The sequence below is a fragment of the Vipera ursinii genome (assembly GCF_947247035.1).
Source record: "Vipera ursinii genome assembly, chromosome: 1".
NCBI lineage: Eukaryota > Metazoa > Chordata > Lepidosauria > Squamata > Viperidae > Vipera > Vipera ursinii.
The window spans coordinates 65,705,532-65,724,742 of record NC_139512.1 but is presented as its reverse complement, the minus strand read 5'-3'; the positions used below and the strand labels follow the sequence as shown (position 1 = coordinate 65,724,742).

General features: G+C 39.4%; 2 protein-coding genes across 2 annotated transcripts in view; one reads left to right on the top strand and one right to left on the bottom strand.

The window, feature by feature from the left end:
- Positions 1–19,211, top strand: part of DNAJC17 (DnaJ heat shock protein family (Hsp40) member C17) — a 44,661-nt gene that overhangs the window by 10,094 nt on the left and 15,356 nt on the right. The window contains exons 8-10 of the mRNA XM_083365956.1: positions 405–482; positions 2,532–2,612; positions 3,777–3,899. Of these exons, the coding sequence (XP_083222082.1) occupies positions 405–482; positions 2,532–2,612; positions 3,777–3,899 (282 nt within the window). The remainder of the gene's footprint in view (positions 1–404; positions 483–2,531; positions 2,613–3,776; positions 3,900–19,211) is intronic.
- LOC310642352 (uncharacterized protein C15orf62, mitochondrial) lies at positions 12,960–14,220 on the bottom strand. The gene has a single exon (XM_083366004.1). It carries the CDS (start codon positions 13,993–13,995, stop codon positions 13,465–13,467), a length of 531 nt encoding a protein of 176 aa, XP_083222130.1. The 5' UTR covers positions 13,996–14,220; the 3' UTR covers positions 12,960–13,464.

Here is a 19,211-nt window from a genome sequence, read left to right as displayed (position 1 = left end):
TTTATTTTTTAACCACAATGCTATACCGTGCCATCATCACCTCAGAAGAGTTCCAACCTCCTGCTGGCTTGCAAGAAACTGGCGGGGAGTTTTGGAAATGACAATCACCTGACTTTGGCTGATTGTGGCACAGCAGCGTGGCAATGCTGAAGTGACCACAACTTTGCCAAATTTCATTCCCATAGGAGTGATGGGTCTCAGACTTTCAATACATTCTTTAAGACAGCCCGTTGGAGGTACATTGATTCAAAAATTGCTGCTCTTGTGATGTACCATTTTGCCCAATTGAAGAGACAAACAGTTTTTGGAATATATAGATAGAAATGAAAGTAAATTATTGGTGTTGATATACAGGCCTCGGACTCTGCGCTATGTAAAACTAATTTGTGGTTTTTCTGCATCAGCTTCGATGGAAGTGCAAGAAAGAAGATGAAACTAATGGAGGTTACTCAAAAGAAATTCTACTGCAACTTCTACAAAAGGTCCTGTTCTAAAATGTCTTCCTACCATAATTGGCTTTGCTTAATATTCACGTTCATATGGAGCAATAAACTAGGCTTGTGGTGTATCCTGCTTTGGCTTGAATGAGCTCTATGCGGGTGCATTCAATTTGACCTATCATTTGAACAAAAAATCTTGGTTTATTTTCTTCTACAGCTGAAGTCCATGATCTGGTCTTGTATTTTGAATTCTAGCTTGTTTGGAATCTTGGCTAGGACAGCATTGATCAATCTGGGGATTATTTAACCAAATGCAGTAGTAAGAATAGCCAAATAAAAGCAGACAGACTAAATTCATTAGCGTATGTCTGTTCATTCCGGAAAGGTCACCAGTATGCCACTTTCTTATTCTGTATAATTATGAATCTTCTTTAAGAATAAGCAAAGGCTTTTTATATGAATTCCTTCATAAACCAAAGAGATCATGCCATGATCATTATAAATCTTTTCTAGACAAGTTAACAAAGGGAGGCATTGTTTAATACGTATTAATTTCTTATATCACTTTGGCTAATAGAAATTCACAATAGACCTGCTCCATAGACCCCTTTCCATAATCTAGCCATTTCTCTTTTAAGCAAATATTCTAGCTGTTGATGCAAAATATTTTTTTTCTTGTTTTCTCTTAAAAGGATTAATAATAACATGATCTCACATATAGGCTTTATAACTGTCCCATACAGTATGATGCACTTAGACTTATATACCGCTTCACAGTGCTTTATAGTCCTCTAAGCCAGAGGTCTCCAACCTTTCCGGGCTCGAGGACCGGAGGGAAGGAGAGAAGCTTCAAAATTGGTGTGCGTGCGTGCACAGGGCCATGGACACTGGCATGGCACTAGCAGCCCCTTTCGCGCGTGTGGTATGTGCTGGTACCATACGCATGCGTGAACGGCCGTGCACCCCCATCGCAGCTAACAGCTCGTTCACGCATGCACAAATGGCTGCGCAAACTGCCTGGGCTAGCTGTGCATGGGCAAACGGTGCGGACACCCTCCCTGTGCTAGCATTCACGTTCATGCCTGTGTGCATGCGCAAATGGCCGTAGGCGATAGTGCGAGGGGGAAATGGGCGCCCACACATGAACGCGCACTGGCCAACTGTTTCTGCGGCCCACTAGCCAAGAGCCCGCAGCCCTGTGCCAAGCCGCAGACCATAGCTTGGGGACCCCTTCTCTAAGTGGTTTACAGAGTCTGCATATTGCCCCCAACAATCTGTCCTCATTATACTGACCTCGGAAGGATGGAAGGCTGAGTCAACCTTGAGCCGCTCAGAATCGAACTCCTGGCAGTGAGCGGAATTAGCCTGCAATACTGCATTTTAACCACTGTGCCACCACAGCTGTAGAGTGGGTGAATCATGATTAATTTCAAAAAATTAAGTTTAATTATCTGATACAACTGAAGAAGCTATCCTCTTATAACAAAGAAGAATTAAAATACCATCTTCCTTGAACTGGCTTAAACTTTTTAAATTGAAGGGTTAATGTGACCAGATATAAGAAGAGGATGAGTAGAAAAACCTAAAACATGTTCCAGTAATGAAGAGGAAATGAAAAATAATTTAGTCTAGGTCTAGGACACATCCTGTAGATAAGAAATAAATGTATAGCTCCTTTCTCAAGGGTGAAATAAAACATAAATTATACAATGTGATATGGACTGTTAGTGAAGCAGAATTATCAAGCATTAAGATAAATAATATTTTATTTGCATAATATCTTGCTTTGTTACTGTTAATACTTACGGAGCAACTGCTCAGGCCACTTGTGGACAACTTACCGTCTTCCCGATAATATACAGCTGTCCCTCAGCCATAGCTAGAATGATCGTAGGAATTGCTGTCCGTTCACTTTTGAAAGACCACATATTACCTATTCTTCCACTAGAATAATTTGGCTGGTGCCTTTGTTCTTAGAGTCTGTATCATTTCTGGACTATAATATTGCCTGTGTAAATCTGTGCCCCTTTTAGTAAAATCTCTGAAAACTCAACCTATATCTTACATTACATTTCTTCTTGATTCTGGCAGTATGGTGAGGTTCTTAATTTGCTGATCTCTAACAAGAAGGCTGGAAGTGCAGTTGTGGAATTTGCTACAGTGAAAGCTGCTGTAAGTTGTTTTTTTATTATTATTATTATTTTGTATTTTAACTTAGAAATACGATGTACCACAATGGATACACCAACGCAAGACAATTCTGCAGACAGTAATTGAAGAAGGCAGCATTGTAAAGTACAGATAGTTCTTGTTTAACAACCACTCATTCAGCAAATATTCAAAGTTATAATGGCACTGAATGAGACGTATGCCTAGTCCCCAAAGTTGCAGTTGTCGTAGTGTCTCCATGGTCATGTGATTGTGATTTGGATGCATGGTAACTAACCTCCAAATACAACAACTGCAGCATCCCAAAATCACTTGATCACCATTGGTGCCCTTCACAAGCAAAATCAACAGGAAAGCCAGCAGGAAGTCACCAGTAGTGATCATGTGACATCACACCTAATGATGGTGTGGGATACTCTTAACAATGGCAACTGGAAGTACTGTCATAAGTCAGTGCAGTCACATAACATCGCAACTCCAAATGGTCACTGTCTGAGGTAGTTGCTAAATGAGGACTACATATATAGGACTGGTCTTTAGTGAAGTTACTGCATGTAAAATAACAATGCTTAACAATAGTTGAGAAACTAACCTCAAGTACCTCTGTGGGTAAATGTCGTTACTATTCTTTTCTATCTGTTTGTAAAATGCCCTCCCATTTGATATAGGTATGTATTGATCTTTATTGATAGATATTGAAGTCTATTGGAAGAATTACAATATATTGTAGAACGGAGGGCCCAACCTTTTGGGCACCAGGGACCAGTTTCATGGAGAGAGGTTTTTCCACGGACCGGAGGGTACGTGGTTTTGTGTGCTGCCTGCATCCCACGGATGGGGCTTTGATTTTTTGTGTGGACCGGTTGCTGGTATGTCCCAGCCCGATACTGGTCCACAGACCGGGGGTTGGGGACCCCTGTTGTAGAATGATACAACCAGCTGGATTATTGTTCTACTGTCAGTTGATATCCTATATCAAGTGATAATGAATTAATTTGGCAACTTAGGAGGGAACGCGAAGCAAGCCTGGACTGAACTTCTCAATTTCTTTCCACACAGCCATTCAAATATTTGCCTGCAGCCGTTCTTCTGTTTGCTCAAGTTAATTAAAACAGGGATCAGTGAAATACAGATGATCACACAGTGTTGTTTGTTTTTATCTGTTAGGAGATGGCAGTGAAGAATGAAGTTGGCCTAACATACAATCCTTTAAAAATCTCTTGGCTGGAGGGTCAACCACAGAGTAGCACAGTGTTTGCTGATGGCACTATTCACCCACATATATCTCAGGTAACCCCAATACAAACTGCTTTTATTCTGCTTTAAAGTATACTTTTATTTTATATGTACTCAATAAGCGTGTTGCTTATATTCTGATTTGGAAGGCATTCTTGTAAGTCACAAGTTGTTCTTGACAGATTTATTCTAACTGAAACATACAAATGTGTTTTTAGTTTGAAATTCATGTACACCCACTATGCTAGAATGAATGCAATTAGTGCTAATTAGGAATGTGGGATGAAATACCCACAGTGTTTACTTTGTTGGGGTTGGTTACTGAAGAAATAATATTAGCAGGTGAAGAAGTAGGAGCCTTGGAAACAGATAAATGTGATAGTTTTTTCTGGTGAGGAAGTTAGGATAAACAAGTGGCCCTTAAAGGTTCTTTATACTGAGGATTCATGTTTTGGACAGAGGCTGAGCAATCTATTTGATGCTGAGAGCTACTCATGTTACCAGATTCAGCGCTGCAAATTCACCTCCCCCTAACCCTTCCCAGCTTTCTCAAGCAGAATCGCTAGAAGGGAAACAACGCGGCTTCTCTGTCTTCTGTGGACCACATCTTTTACAAATGTGGAGCACAGTTACCTTGCCCCTACACTCAGAATAAAAATTATGCCTCTAATTATTGGAAACACTCAGTATTTTTAATGAACATTCATTTATTTTAATTTTAGTTTTGCAAATACGCTGTATGAAACATCTCAGATAAAATCTCCCTGAAATGTAATTCCTCTTAAATATTGTAACTACACTTTCAAATCTCCAAATAGGCTATAACTGGGGTCCCCAACCGGGGTCCCCCCCGTTGGCCACCGGGTTATGTGAGTGGCTGGCTGGTGCACATATGTGCACAGTCCCACTCACATGAGCGTCGCATCTGCGGCCTGACTTGCACAAGTGTCGCCATGAGCATCGTGGACGTTTCCGGCCCCACTCGTGTGCAGATCGATGTGAGCATCATGGGGTTTGTGGCCCCACTTGTGCGATTGCCGCGGGCGTTCGCAGCCCCACTTGCATGAGCATTGTGGATGTCTTCCATCTATTTGACACAACTAGAAAATAAACTGTTAAATAATTTATAGACAGAAAGCCAGATGGGTGGTGATGATAGGAAAACTAAGGAGAATGTAAAGATATGTTGTGAATGTGATCTGTGTTATATTATTGTAAGCCATGTAGAGCAGCCATCCAGAGAGATAGGCAGCAAATAAATTTAACAAATAAATGAATAAAAATAAATATATTTCCATAGTAGTCTTCCCCCCCAATTTGACCCTTCCTTGAGTACAAGTCCCATCATTTCCAACAAGATTTGTACCTATGTGAGCTGGGAATATGTTCTGTCCCCATTTCCCAACCGATGTGTTGTGGCCTCTGCTGAAATGTTAATAAACAAAATTAAGAGGCTTTGGCCATAGTTTGGCCTTTTTCCTTTGCACATAACACAAGTACATTTTTCTGGCAATACGTGGGTGAAAAAAATAGCTGTTGTGTACTTAATGAGCAGGTATATTGCCAGCTTTTTTAAAGAAGCATTTACTGTGTGTGATAATTAATAAATAACCATCACTTATTACTCTGCTAGTAAGTAATTTGGTAATTTGGCCTTAATTCACAGTGGCTGGTCCTGAGAAACTGCTTTGCAGTGGCCCTGAGGTTTATTGAGGTCTGTGTAGCTCCACCTTGGACATACTTAGAGCTCTTTAGAGCTGTTGTGATTCAGGGTCAGCCTGTGGGTTCGGCAGTTGGGTCAGACGACTCAGAGGAGGAGGAGGGGGGTGTTGAAGAGCTTGATGATGATGGCTTTGAGGCTCCGCAGAGCCCTCAGCCAGGCCCCTCCCACCTGGTCACGACGGAGACCCAACTGTGTGAGCCTGACAGCGTGGATGAAGATGACCCACAGCTGGCCCTGTTCAAGGACGCCCGACGCAGGAGGCAGTCAATCAGGAGTAAACAGAGGAAGGCAATGGGGCACCTCGGAAGGAGGCAGAGAGAGGCCACGCCCTGAACTGTATTTAAGGGGAATGTGTGGGAGGGCTGGTTTGCTGAAGGCAACCGCTTGGATAGTTCCTGTTTCATAGCTCCTGTTTCATGGTTGGTGTCTTGTCTTGCTCTGTTTTATGTTAATAAATTTGGCAGGCTTTATTCCAGCCTCTTGCCGTTTGTAAAGGGGTTGTCCCTGCTTTTGCTGCAGGGCCGGTAGCAGGCTGGTATAGAACAAGAACGAATTGCCTTTCTAGTCCTATTCCACAGGGCTGCGTTTACTGCCATGGCTTTGCTTGACCAGAATGCATTAGAGAAGAATACTGTGTCCAGCAATACTCAACTGGGTAGAATCCAGCAGAAACCCCAGGTTATTTGGGTCATTTGTTACTAATTTAACAATTGCAGTTATTCACTTAACAGTTGTGGCAAGAAAGATCCTAAAATGGGGCAAAACTCAACAACTACTTTGCTGATTGATGGAAATGTGGGGCTCAATTTTTTTTAAAATGTTCACAAGATTGGCAGAGCTATCACAAGCAGTCCCGATGTATATTATTGGTACTAAGTCCTGTTCCTAAGAGTGAAAGAGGATGAATTGACTTCAGTTAAAAGTTTTTGCTCATCTTTTGGTAATAGAACTCTGGTGTTGAATACAGGAAGTCCTCGACCTATGTCCACAATGGAGCCCAAAATTTCCATCGATCAGCAAAGTAGTTGTTGAGTTTTGCCCCATTTTACAATCTTTCTTGCTACATAATTGTTAAGCGAATCGCTGCCGTTGTTAAGTTAGCAACATGGTTGTTTGGTGAATCTGGCGTCCCCCTTGACTTTGCCTGTCAGAAGATTGCAAAAGGCAATCACATGACCCCGGGACAATGCAACCGTCATAAGTACACGCCAGTTGCCAAGCATCCAAATTTTGGTCATGTGATGAACAGGGATGCTGCAGTGGACATAAGTGTGAAAACTGGTCACAAGTCACTTTTTTCCGTGCCATTGTAACTTCAAGTGGCCACTAAAGAAATGCTTGTAAGTCGAGGACAATCTGTATTGCTTATTATGTCATTGAAGGAGTCAGCATCTAATTGAATTGATCCAGATCTCAGAAAAGCTAAGCAGATCAAATCTGGTTAAGATTTGGATGAGATTTTACCAAGAAGTCTCAGGATTACAGGTTAAAATGAGAAACTCAGAAAACATTATGGAAGAACACAGTGACAGACCTCTTCCATATGGTGCCAGAAAACATGGCTGTATCCATGGAGTCACCAGGAGTCAAGAATGATTCAGGAGAGACATTAGCTATTGCTTCTTATGAAATCTTTTATTACTTAGTCTTTTTTTCGTCTTTTTATTAACAATGCAAGAGGCCATTGAACATGTCTTTGCTAAAGGGTTAAAAAAAGAACTAGAAGCTCTGATTAGGTATATAGCTTATTGCGGAGAGGTAGTTGTGCTAAATAAATAAAGTCCTTATTAGAGGTTGGGCTATTCTGTTTCAATATTACTAGGTGATCCATTCCTAAGTTATATTTTTGACTACACAGCAATTTAATGCAATATATTGAAATTTAAATCAGGTCATGTACTCAGTGTTCAAATATCAGTCTATTTCCTGCTGAAAAATAGGAAATAAGTGTATTTTATATCAGTATATTTTTAGTATCAAAGAGGTTAAAAGAACAGTATTTTTTTATCTTGAATCTTGCACCTGAGCCAGTTGAGAACAATGGAAGAGATAAGCATCTGTTCAGTATTGAGTTAGTTTGGAAGAAGAATGTGGGTCACTCCACCTCCAGCCTTGGTGGAGCAGTGGGCTAATGCCTCCTTAAGTAACACCAGCTGCCTGCAATTAGTGCAGGTTCGCATCCCACCAGGCTCAAGGTTGACTCAGCCTTCCATCCTTCCAAGGTAGGTAAAATGAGGATCCAGATTGTTGGGGGCAGTTAAGCTGACTTTGTAATAATGCCGCTTGGGGGTGTGTGTGTGAAAGCCCTAATAAGCAGGCATATACATAGAATGAAGGCTACTGCTAAGCTTGTAAGCCGCCCTGAGTCTTTGGAGAAGGGCGGGATATAAATGGAATTTTTAAAAAAAACAACTGCAGAATGGCCCTACATTCAGTTAAAACATCCTTTAATCAGATAGTATGGACTATGTATACTAGCAGTTTCTGACAAGCAAAATCAATGGGAGAAGCCAGATTCACTTAATAACCATGTGGTCTGCTTAACAGCTGCAGCGACTCACTTAACAATTGTGGCAAAAAGGTCATAAAATGGGGCAAAACTCGCTTAATAACTGCCTTGCTTAGCAAGAAAAGTTTTGGCTCAATTGTGGTCATAAGTCAGCAACTATATTAGATTAACTGAAAAATGTCTTGGAAGATTCTATACCTATTGTTTATTTTTTCCAGACAATTGAAGAGCTAACATATTTTAACTAACCAGTAGTCTTGTATATCTGAAGAACTAAATCATGCTTCCTAGGCTCTTAAATGGAAATAATTGATCATATTTGTTGTTCTCCTCAGTTGATATGTAAAAAAGATTTGAATTTATTTCATTAAGCTGAAAAATACAATGTATTCTACAGTAGAGATATTTATATATATTATTTGGACCTCTTCTGTGGCTGTCTCATTTTCTTTAATTCTCACACTGTTGGTATTTTGATGTTGGGTAGAGAAATAAGCATCATCATCATCATCATAAGTAAGTTGGAAGGGACATGGGAGGTCATCTAGTCCAACCCCCTGCTCAGGCAGGAAACCCTATACCATTTCAGGCAAATGGCTGTCCAGTCTTCTCTTAAAAACTTCCAGTGTTGGAGCATTCACCACTTCTGGAGGCAGGTTGTTCCACTGGTTAATTGTTCTAACTGTCAGGAGGTTTCTCCTTAGTTCTGGGTTGCTTCTCTCCTTGACTAGTTTCCATCCGTTGCTTCTTGTCCTGCTTTCAGGTGCTTTGGAGAATAGCTTGACTCCCTCTTCTTTGTGGCAGCCCCTGAGATATTGGAACACTGCTATCATGTCACCCCTAGTCCTTCTCTTCGTTAAACTACACATACCCAATTCCAGCAACCGTTCCCTATATGTTTTAGCCTCCAGTCCCCCAATCATCTTTGTTGCCCTTCTCTGTACCCTTTCTAGTCTCAACTCTAGAACTCTGTTAATGCAGCCTAGCACTGTGTTGGCTTTTTTGGCAACTGCAGCACACTGCTGGCTCATATTAAAGTGATAGTCCACTAGGACTCCGAGATCCCTCTCACAGTTATTACTATTGAGCAAGGTACCACCTATACTATACCTGTGCATTTGATTTTTCCTGCCTAAATGTAGAACCTTACTTTTTTCACCGTTGAATTTCATTTTGTTAGATAGCGCCCAGTGTTCAAGTCTGTCCATATCCTCCTGTATTTTAAGCCTATCTTCTGGAGTATTGGCTATTCCTGCCAGCTTGGTGTCGTCTGCAAATTTGATGAGTTCCCCATCTATCCCCTCATCCAAATAGTTGATGAAGATGTTGAAGAGCACTGGGCCCAGAACAGAGCCCTTGGGCACCCCACTACACACTTCCTTCTATGTAGATGCGGTTCCATTGAGGACCCCATGCTGAGTACGGCCTGTCAGCCAGCTACAAATCCATCTGTAGTGATGCTGTCTAACCTACATTTTTCTATTTTATCAAGTAGTAGGTTGTGATCTACTTTATCAAATGCCTTACTGAAGTCCAAGTACAGCATTCCTCTGGTCCACTAATTTTGTCACTTGGTCAAAGAATGTAATAAGATTTGTCTGGCATGATCTGTTTTTGACAAACCCATGTTGAGTTTTAGTGATGACTTTGCATCAAGGTGTTCGCTGATTTGTTGTTTGATTATCTTTTCCAGAATCTTCCCAGGTATTGAGGTCAGGCTGATAGGTCTGTAGTTTCCTGGATCTATTTTTTCCCTTTTTTGAAGATGGGAACTACATCAGCTCTCTTCCAGTCCTCCGGTAGTTCCCCAGTGCTCCAGGAACTTTGAAAAATATAGTTCAGTGGTTCTGAGATCACGTCTGCCAGTTTTTTGAGAACTTTGGGGTGTAATCCATCTGGTCCTGGTGATTTGAACTTGTCTAGGTTGGACAGGTGCTCACTTACCATTTTCTTGCCTATCTTAACTTGCGTTTCTATTCTGTTTTTTATGGCACTGGTTTTGGTAGGTTGGACTGTTTTTTCCCTTTGTGTAAAGACAGATGCAAAAAACAAGTTAAATAGTTCTGCTTTCTCCCTGTTGCTTGTCACCTTCTTGCCATTTTTCCCCACTAATGGACCAATCATTTCCTTAACTTTTTTCTTGTTTTTTATATGTTGAAAGAAGCTTTTTTGTTATTTTTGACTTTGGTCGCAAGCCTTAGTTCATTTTGAGCCTTAGCTTCCCTCACTTCATCTTTGCAGGCACGGGCTATTTGCTGATATTCCGCCTTAGTTATGTGCCCCTCTTTCCACTTCTTATACTTGTCCTTTTTATCTTTCAATTTATCAGAGAGTTCTTTATGCAGACATGCTGGTTTCTTTTGAGAGCTGTTGTTTTTCTTCTTTGTTGGTGTTGTGCTAGACTGGGCCTTTATTATCTCACTTTTCAAAATTTCCCAAGCTTTCCCAAGTAGTTTTCCCCTTTAGGATTCTCATCCATGGAATTCTTCCCAAGGTCTCTCTAAGTTTATTGAAATTAGCTCTTTTAAAGTCCAAGACTCTAGTTTGGCTGTGTTCTATTGCTTGTGCCTCCAGAATGTTGAATTCCAATATTGCATGATCACTTCCCCCCAAGGTTCCTGTGGCTTTGACACTTTCTATCATTTCATCTCTGTGAGAATTAAATCCAATATGGCTAATCCCCTAGTTCCCTTCTCTACTTATACTTATATAAGTATATACTTATACTTTATTTATTTGGCGCCCGACCTTCGCTCCTTCCGACGCGATCTGAAGACTTATTTGTTCGAACAAGCCGGCCTGGCCTGATGGGGGATGGGTTTAGGTTTTATTGCTATTTTAAATGTATTTTAATCTACTGTTGTAACTTGGGCATCTTGTTTAATTCTTTTTTAGTTTTTGTATTCCTGTACTTTTATATGTTTGCCCTGTTCACCGCCCTGAGTCCTTCGGGAGAAGGGCGGTATACAAATAAAATTATTATTATTATTATTATTATTATTATTATTATTATTATTATTATTATTATTATTATTATTATTATTATTATTATTATTTATTATTTATTATTATTATTATTATTATTATTTGGCCAAGTGTGGTTAGACACACAGGGAAATTGTCTTCGGTACAGAAGAACCCAGTGTACTGGAGACAAATTCCTTGTGTGTCTAACCACACTTGGTTAAATATATTAATATGTTGTACTGAAATCCTGGAATTTATTTATGAAGAACATTAGCTTTATTGAGCATGGAATGAACCTGTACTGAAAAAAATAAGGCTACTTATTTGAATACATTGCTCTTGCCATCAATGTGGCTATCAATAAGTGTAATGGAAAGACCAGTCAATATTGTTCCTTGTGATTAAATTTTGAGCTTTTACACAGGTAGTCCTCTGTCAATAACAGTAATTGGGACCTGAATTTCTGTCACTAAGCGATGTTGTTTTAAAACATAATGTTATGTAATCGCATCCTTTAGCGACAGCTGTCTACCATGAGTGAATATTTGAAGGATCCCATGATATATACAGCAAATACATATTTTTTTTTTCTTTTGTGTTGTTTTGTTTCTTGTTGTGTTTTGCTTTTTATATTTACACTGCTTTGTATGTTCTAGTTTTCCCTTCAGTTTGTTAACTATATTATGGCAAAAAAGAATAAAAACTAAAATAAAAAGAGAGGGCAACAGATCTCAGCAATTTGTTTTGTAATAAACAGCTTTTAGTTAAGTTTATATTTGTGGAATAGGTGAATATCCCCTATGGATTTTATTGTGATGACTCATGCCATGCAATATGTTAAAGAGATCAGTAGCTAAAAATTATACCTGCCCCCAATTCCTATCATTCCTCTTCTGGACCTGCAGGTTACATTGGAACTGGAAATGAAGCAGTTCGTTCTATCTCATTGATTTTAACGAGGAAAAAGTTTTACTATTATACTGTTCAAAGAAACCAGTGGGAAAGTACCTTCCCACAACTTCTAGATTTTGTGAGATAGTTTCAGTACAAATCTCTCCCATGTACCTCCCTTCTTCTTGTCACCCATGGGGTTGATCTATCCATTTGCTGGCAATTGTAGGTTTATATTGTATAAATGTCGTTCTCATGCATCTAGTTGGAAACATCTTGTGGTTTGAACCTGTTTGTTGGCAATCCTCTTGAAGTATATGATGCTACTGATTTGTGTGTGTGTGTGTGTTAGAAAAATGAGAAAATTGCAAAGTCTGGCTATATTTGTTCTCAGCCTGCGGAAGTAAAAACATGAGCTCATTTTTGACACTGACTTACTCATATCACCCTGAAGTTGAAACAACATATATTAAGAATTCCTGTCACAATTCAGCTTTTATCTTTGGTGGTGCAGTCATAACCTTAAGTATGCAGCAGTAGGTGGAGTTCAGAATTCAGTAGAAAATTAACAGCATTAGTCATGTTTGCAGCTGCCTAGTACAGCTGCTTTAATCTGGCAACAAAACTGCTGTGGGACTCTGATCCAGTTTGGATGAAATCCCTTGCTGCTTTCTTCTGAAACTACGGTTTCCTCATGCCAGCTGTTTGCTTCTTTAATTGATGTTAACTATAAACCACAATGATGTCTGCAAGTGATTGCTGGTAGTAGTTACACTACTTGATATAGTAGGGTGGCCTTTCCCCCCCCACCCCCAAATTTAACATTTTTAAAATGTGTTTCATCACAGCAATGATCAAATTGGGTGGAACTTAGTAAAAGCTGCACCCCAATACTTTTGAAGATGTCAGACTGTAAAAGGTAAGGCTTTCCCCACTTGTCTGTTAGATGAATACTTGTCACTGGAAATTAAAGAATGTGCAAAGTAAATAAAGCAGATTGGTTTAATAAAGAGTAGCATATACATTCACATTTTATATTCATAGCATGATGTAAATGGAGTTCTTAATTCCCCCAATCAATTCCCTCAAATTGAAGGAAGAAATTAGAAAAAATTCTGTACTGGCACCAAGGAAGATAAACTTCATATTCAGAGTTCCCATTTCACTATTCGTAGATGAGGACTTTTGCCCTCTGTATCCTATGAAAGCTTTATGTATAAAAGTTGGGCCCCAAGATATTTAAGATTAATTTATCCAACCGTATCCATACATTCCACATGACACAGAGCTTCCTGCCAAAACCATCTTCATCTTGCACATACACATATTGCTTAGAATTTCTGATTGGTTAAGTATAGCAAGTACACTGCCTGCTTATCAGTGAGATAGAAAACATAATTTACTTAAGAGTGACCCCTAAGAGATGGCATAACCTTCTTATGGGAACAAATTTATTTTAAAAAGAATCAAAGATCCATGAATCAGAAGAGTCAGTATGATTAATTTCTTGGCTTTCGTGAGAATTCCAGCTAATTAAATAGTAAATCCTGTTTTCTGAGTGTTTGTAAAACATCGTCCAGGAGCGAGGGCCCCAAATCTAGTGTGAAGGAAAAGAAAGGGTCTGAAGAATCAGCAGGAGGTTTACGGTTCCTGGAGAGAGTTTCAGAGTTCATGGTTTGGGCTCTGCAAAATAGATCAGGCGGTGTTTGAGTAGCCTTATGAAAATGGCAGGAAGTGCTTAAAAAGGAGATATCTGTAGAGGAAGATTCTCTGTGGTCTATTATATTGGGGCAGCTGGCAGTGTCCAAATATAAGCGAGGTGGTTTGGGAGGTGGCTGTGTTTTAGTGGTAAGATTTTGTTCACTTTGACACGAAAAATAGTCTGGCTTTTCTTTGAAATTTCTTAGGAACCTCTTTTTGTCACTCTGTTCATTGGAGTCTAATGTTTGGCTGTTCTGGGTCAAGATAATCACCTGGTTGCCCAATTTCTTTTTCCTCCTGAATGAGAGCCGCTTGAAGAAACCTGAAGACCTGATAGATCCTCTCCGCCATGTGTCCATGTTGAGACAACACTAAAGTGATGTTTGCTAATCAATCAATAGTCTTTTAAGTAAACCGTTACTCCTGGAATCAGTGGACTTCTTTCTTGTTTGCTAGAAGAAGAAAAGAGACGTTAACAAGCAGGTTTGTGTATTCAAAGTTAGGACTTGCTTGCATTTTTTAAAGAAAAGAATGTGAAGGGAGTGCCGCAAAAGTAATTTTCACAATAATTCTCATTGCTAGAATTCTGCAACCCTCCAGGTAACGAGGATTTTGAGAAGAATACTGAATAAGTGTGCTTTCTGATACCAAAGCCCAAATGTAAGAAAATACTCTGCATCTTAGACAGAAATTTATCTCAGAATGAAACATTTTATTACTAGTACTTTAATTTGGTATGCATTTATATCTAAGCACTGTACAAGACCTACAAGGTATTTACAGTTAATAAATTCCAGATTCTTTTTATTTTTTTCATACTCTGGGAATGCTTATTCAAAGTCCAAATTCACAGAAGTACAATAGAGGTGCTTTCAAGTCAAGATGATGATGATGATGATGATGATGATGATTGTATGGCATTGTTACATTAGCTAGGAGACTACAATGCTAATGCAGAGTAGTAGTTCGACTGCCAGTTGACTAACTCTGTTGTGGTACACGTAGCTCGCACGCTTCCCAAGATGCGCCACAGGAGGGCAAGCTGGCTTCGCACCAGAAAGACAAGCGGCTCCTCCTGCAGGGTCATCCAAGGCACCCTCCCCTCCCCCAGAGCCGCCTCACAAATGGGCATTGCAACCAAGAAGGTTCAGAGCCTGCAGGAATCCGATGGCCTGCATGAAACACCTTCTGGTCTCCCCACTGAAGTAGTACCTATTTATCTACTTCCACAGACCATGCTTTCAAACTGCTAGGTGGGCAGAAGCTGAAGCGGGTGACAGGAGCTCACCCCATAATGCAGTGCTACGCCTTGAACCACTGGAAGAGAGACCATCTCCAGCATCATTAAGGCATTGAGCCAGCGCGCCTCTAAATCAAACTTGATTCCTTGTGATTTCTTGGATATATCTATGTAGTTTTCCTAGCAACGATACAAAAGTGATATGCTATTCATTTCTTCTGGGATATTTTCTTACTTTCCTGTTCAGCCCTGTTCAACCTGATGGTCTCTTGTCTAATATTAGCTAGGTTCAACTCTGCTTAATTGAGTAGCTGCTGCCATCTACAGTAGTTAGATAGTTATAGTTAGTCCAACCCTTACGAACTTTAGATAAACATCATAGGTTTAAATTCTGCCTGCAGTGGTACAAAGTATGGCATTCTTTGGGAGCGAGCTTATTCCCCAGCATATACCCTCTTGGTATAGATTCTTTTGCATTAGTTTGCGTCATCTTTCTGTTTCATTAGGTTATCTCCCCTGTTCTATATCCAAGCCTCCTCCTCTATTCCAGTTTCCAGAGTCTCTTCCACAGCTTTCAGTAAATGTCTGCCTCTCTCTTCACTTCCTCACACTCAATTCAGTTCTAATTTCCCCCTTTTTTGTTGCTCCATAAACTTGCAATAGCTTCACTTCTGCTCATCAGGCCTTTTGCATTTATTCATGTTTCCTCTTTGGATCAAGAACTAATACCTAACCTGGGCTTGCTCCATTTGATCAACATATCAATGAGTTGTCTTTCCTATTTTCTATTTGTCAGTCTGTGATGTACCACTTCATTCACACTGACAAGCTGATGCCCACTGTATGTAAGAGGCTAGACAGTGAAAGAAGATATGGAAATCTCCATTGTTTCTTATTTGTGGCCTGCCGTCCCTACATTAGCCCATTTTTACTATGGGAAGGTGTTCTGTATCTTGGTTTCCAAAATGTGCTGGTAAATCAAAGTTGAGTGAAGGTATAAGTATTGGTAGAATGCTACACCTGGATCCCATAGTGAACCGTCACAATAATGAAAGTGTTCAGTTTCCTACTGTGAAAAGTTCACTGGGCCTCTGAGAGAGAGGCATCTATTAGCAAAAAATACCGGAAGGATTTATAAATTAAGTAATTATGGCTTTGAGCTTTAAACAAAATAAAATTTAGAATTAATACTTACAGTGAGATGGACCAATAGAGAAACAGCCAAGTGGGGAACACAGAAGGAAGCCCATCCAGTTCACTGCACATTGCGGTTTCATTCCTTGGCAGTCGTTGAAAGATCATAGCATATTTTCAGATTTCTTTGTTTCAAGCACCTTTCCTTTAGCATCTACTTTTCACTTCTGGCTCAGCCGCTCGTATGTTCTGTGGGTGGTAATTCCTTTGTGTGTGTTCTACGCCAAGCCCTTGCTGACTCAAGTCACATTAGAAACTGGGATTTATACTATTACCTAATTGCCTGGGTTGCAGGAAATAGGTGTGTATGAGTCTGAAGCATCAGCCTACATTACTTTACCTCAAGAGAAACTAGAGCTTCTGTGAAACCTTGGAACCACAGATTTTTATTCTTCAGGAGCGTTACTGGAAGAAGGTACAGATAAGGAAATAAAAGAGCACCTAGCAAATTTAGTTCTGTTGGCCAGGCTCCAAATACAAGAGATTTATGTAATTCCACCTATAGTTTCAAATAGAATGCCATTTCCTCCCTTCCCCTCCCCTGTATTGAAATGAGGATGGTTGCAATAAAACACAGAATTCCAGTACTGGTGACTTACATCAAATAACATGGCAAATGGTTAGGAAAAAAATTGATGGCCTGAGATATTTTAAATTGTCTTTGCCCGTGTGTTTGTCTAATGCTTTTGCTTCTCCATCAAACTTGGTCTTATCTTTGTGGTATTAAAAAGTGACATTTTTGTAGATTCTATAACAATTTTGCAGCTGTTCCTCCAAGTATTTTCTTTATTCTGGTTACATGGCTGTTTTTAATATTGCCCTTTTCGTAAGGAAACTTATATTAGTTTATTGTCCTAAAAATTATTCTTTCATCCTTCTTTTATTGTCAACATCAAATTAAAATAAGGCTTGAAATAACATTGTTGGTCTATCAACAAGATAAATTGTAATTTATTTTTCTGTTCCTGTAATCACTCTTGCCTTCATTAACTTATGCAAAGAAGTATTTTTCCAGACATCCTAATGTGAGTCAGTATGATATAGTAGTGGATATTTGGGTAGAGATACCCTGAAGTCAGTTCCTGCTTATCTGTGAAACTTGCTGTGCTACGCAGTCAAGGTAAAATCAGGAGTGTCTGCAGTGTAGTGTTGTGTATAAAGGTCTAATTCCTTAGAACCAGGAGAAATTTTGTGTTAACTGCAGTATAATAGGAAATACTAATGCAGTTTCTTAATAGCTGTACGAGCAAAGGATACAATAAAATTAAATTTAACAAATGAATATCAGATCGCTTTCATTTACCATAGGTAAAATGGCTACTGTAAATATTCATATAAAGAGAACTCCTTTATATGAATGTTATTTATACTATATATATGAATTAGCTGCTTCTTTAGATAGCAAGAAAATGACGATAAATTGTACCAATATCTATCTGACAGTCTTGGAAATAATGTTCCTGCATTAAGATTTCCTAAATCATACTTAATATTCAATGAAACATTAAAATCAACATTCTGAAACCTATAATTCCCTTACTGGGAGGTGTAGAAGCCTACAAGTCTACTCAGACGTCTTCACTTTATAATTTCTATAGCAATGCTTTCTTACAAGGCTACGTGAGTAAATTTGGAACTGATGTAATCCAATTTCTTCTCTGTATAGAGCTTCTCAACTAATCTGATTGGCCAGATAATTAACAAAAATACTTACACCATATATGTATATACTTTCGCTTATGTAGCATGTATAGATGATGAGACAATAAAGAACTTCACCTACCTTTAAAGATTTAGGTCAGCTTTTGTCTGCAAGGGAGGTCAGGTAGATGCCTCTGGACAACATGTGATAGCAATTTACTGCTGCATTTTGCATAGCATTTGATATTGAGAAAATCACTGCTTGCAAAGTATCATTTAAATCATTATTAATATCTGTTAGGTTTCCTGCCTTAATCCTAAAAATACATGATTTAATGTGTCACTCCCATATCGTTTGCTAATTGTGGGCCATCACAGAAGAAAACTAACCTAAATGTAAGATGTTTATGCCAGCATGAAATTTCTAAAATGATAGCAGGGTTAAAGCAAAACCAGTACATAGCCTCATAACATTTTACATACATGTATGAACTTTATAGCAAATTGGTTTGGATAGCAATGTTAGACCTCTCGTGGCATTTTGTTTCCTTCTTTCAGCCTTTCCATTTGTTTCATGGCACTTTGTTTGTACCACATCCCAGACCCAGTCCAAAAGGTAAACCAAAGTCATTTTTGTGGATTAGAGCCTTGGTAGATTATTCAAACTTTTTTTTCCATTTTTGCTTAATAAGAGTGTGCCTGGTACCCTAATTTTGTGAGTGAAATGCATTGGTGTAGGTTTGCCAAGAAACACATTCCATCCCCTTGTATTATTTATTTATTTATTATTATTTACATCCCACCATTATTATTTGTATAAATAACCTAGGATGGCATACATAATACACTTCCCTACTCCTATTTTTTTCCACCACAACAACCCTGTGATTGTGTGTGTGTGTGAGAGAGAGAGAGAGAGAGAGAGAACCCAAAGTCACTCAGCCAGGTTTTATGCCTAAGGCAGGATTGGAACTCACGGTCTTCTGGTGCCTAGCCTGGTGCCTTAACCACTAGACCAAACTGGCTCTATAACTACAGGGTGTCTCCACAATCATCTGTGAAAGGAAACAGAATATAGCCTTGGCTGTCCCATCCCACCGTTTCCAAATGTGCCAAATTTTCTATGGGTAATTTGTCTTTCTCCAGCATGATAGATGGAGAATCCACGAATGGGTTAACTCTGTCTTCCTGCCCAGTCAGTCAAACTTGCCACGCCTCTCCTGGGCCAGGATACCTCCCAGTCATGACTTAGTCTGTGCCCAGAATAGACGTGTTGATTTTGGCTCCCAGAAATCTTGCTGAATCATCTCTTCTGAGTAATTGAGCAGGTCGTGTGTGTGTGTGTGTGTGTGTGTGTGTGTGTGTGTGTGTGTGTGTGTGTGTGTGTGTATTTTCCCCTTCGTGGATTCTTCAATTAGATAGCATTCTTTTCAGGATTGGAGTTTTACTTTTCTCCTTCCCGCTGTAACTCTAATTGGCTTGTAGCTCTAATTGAGCTCC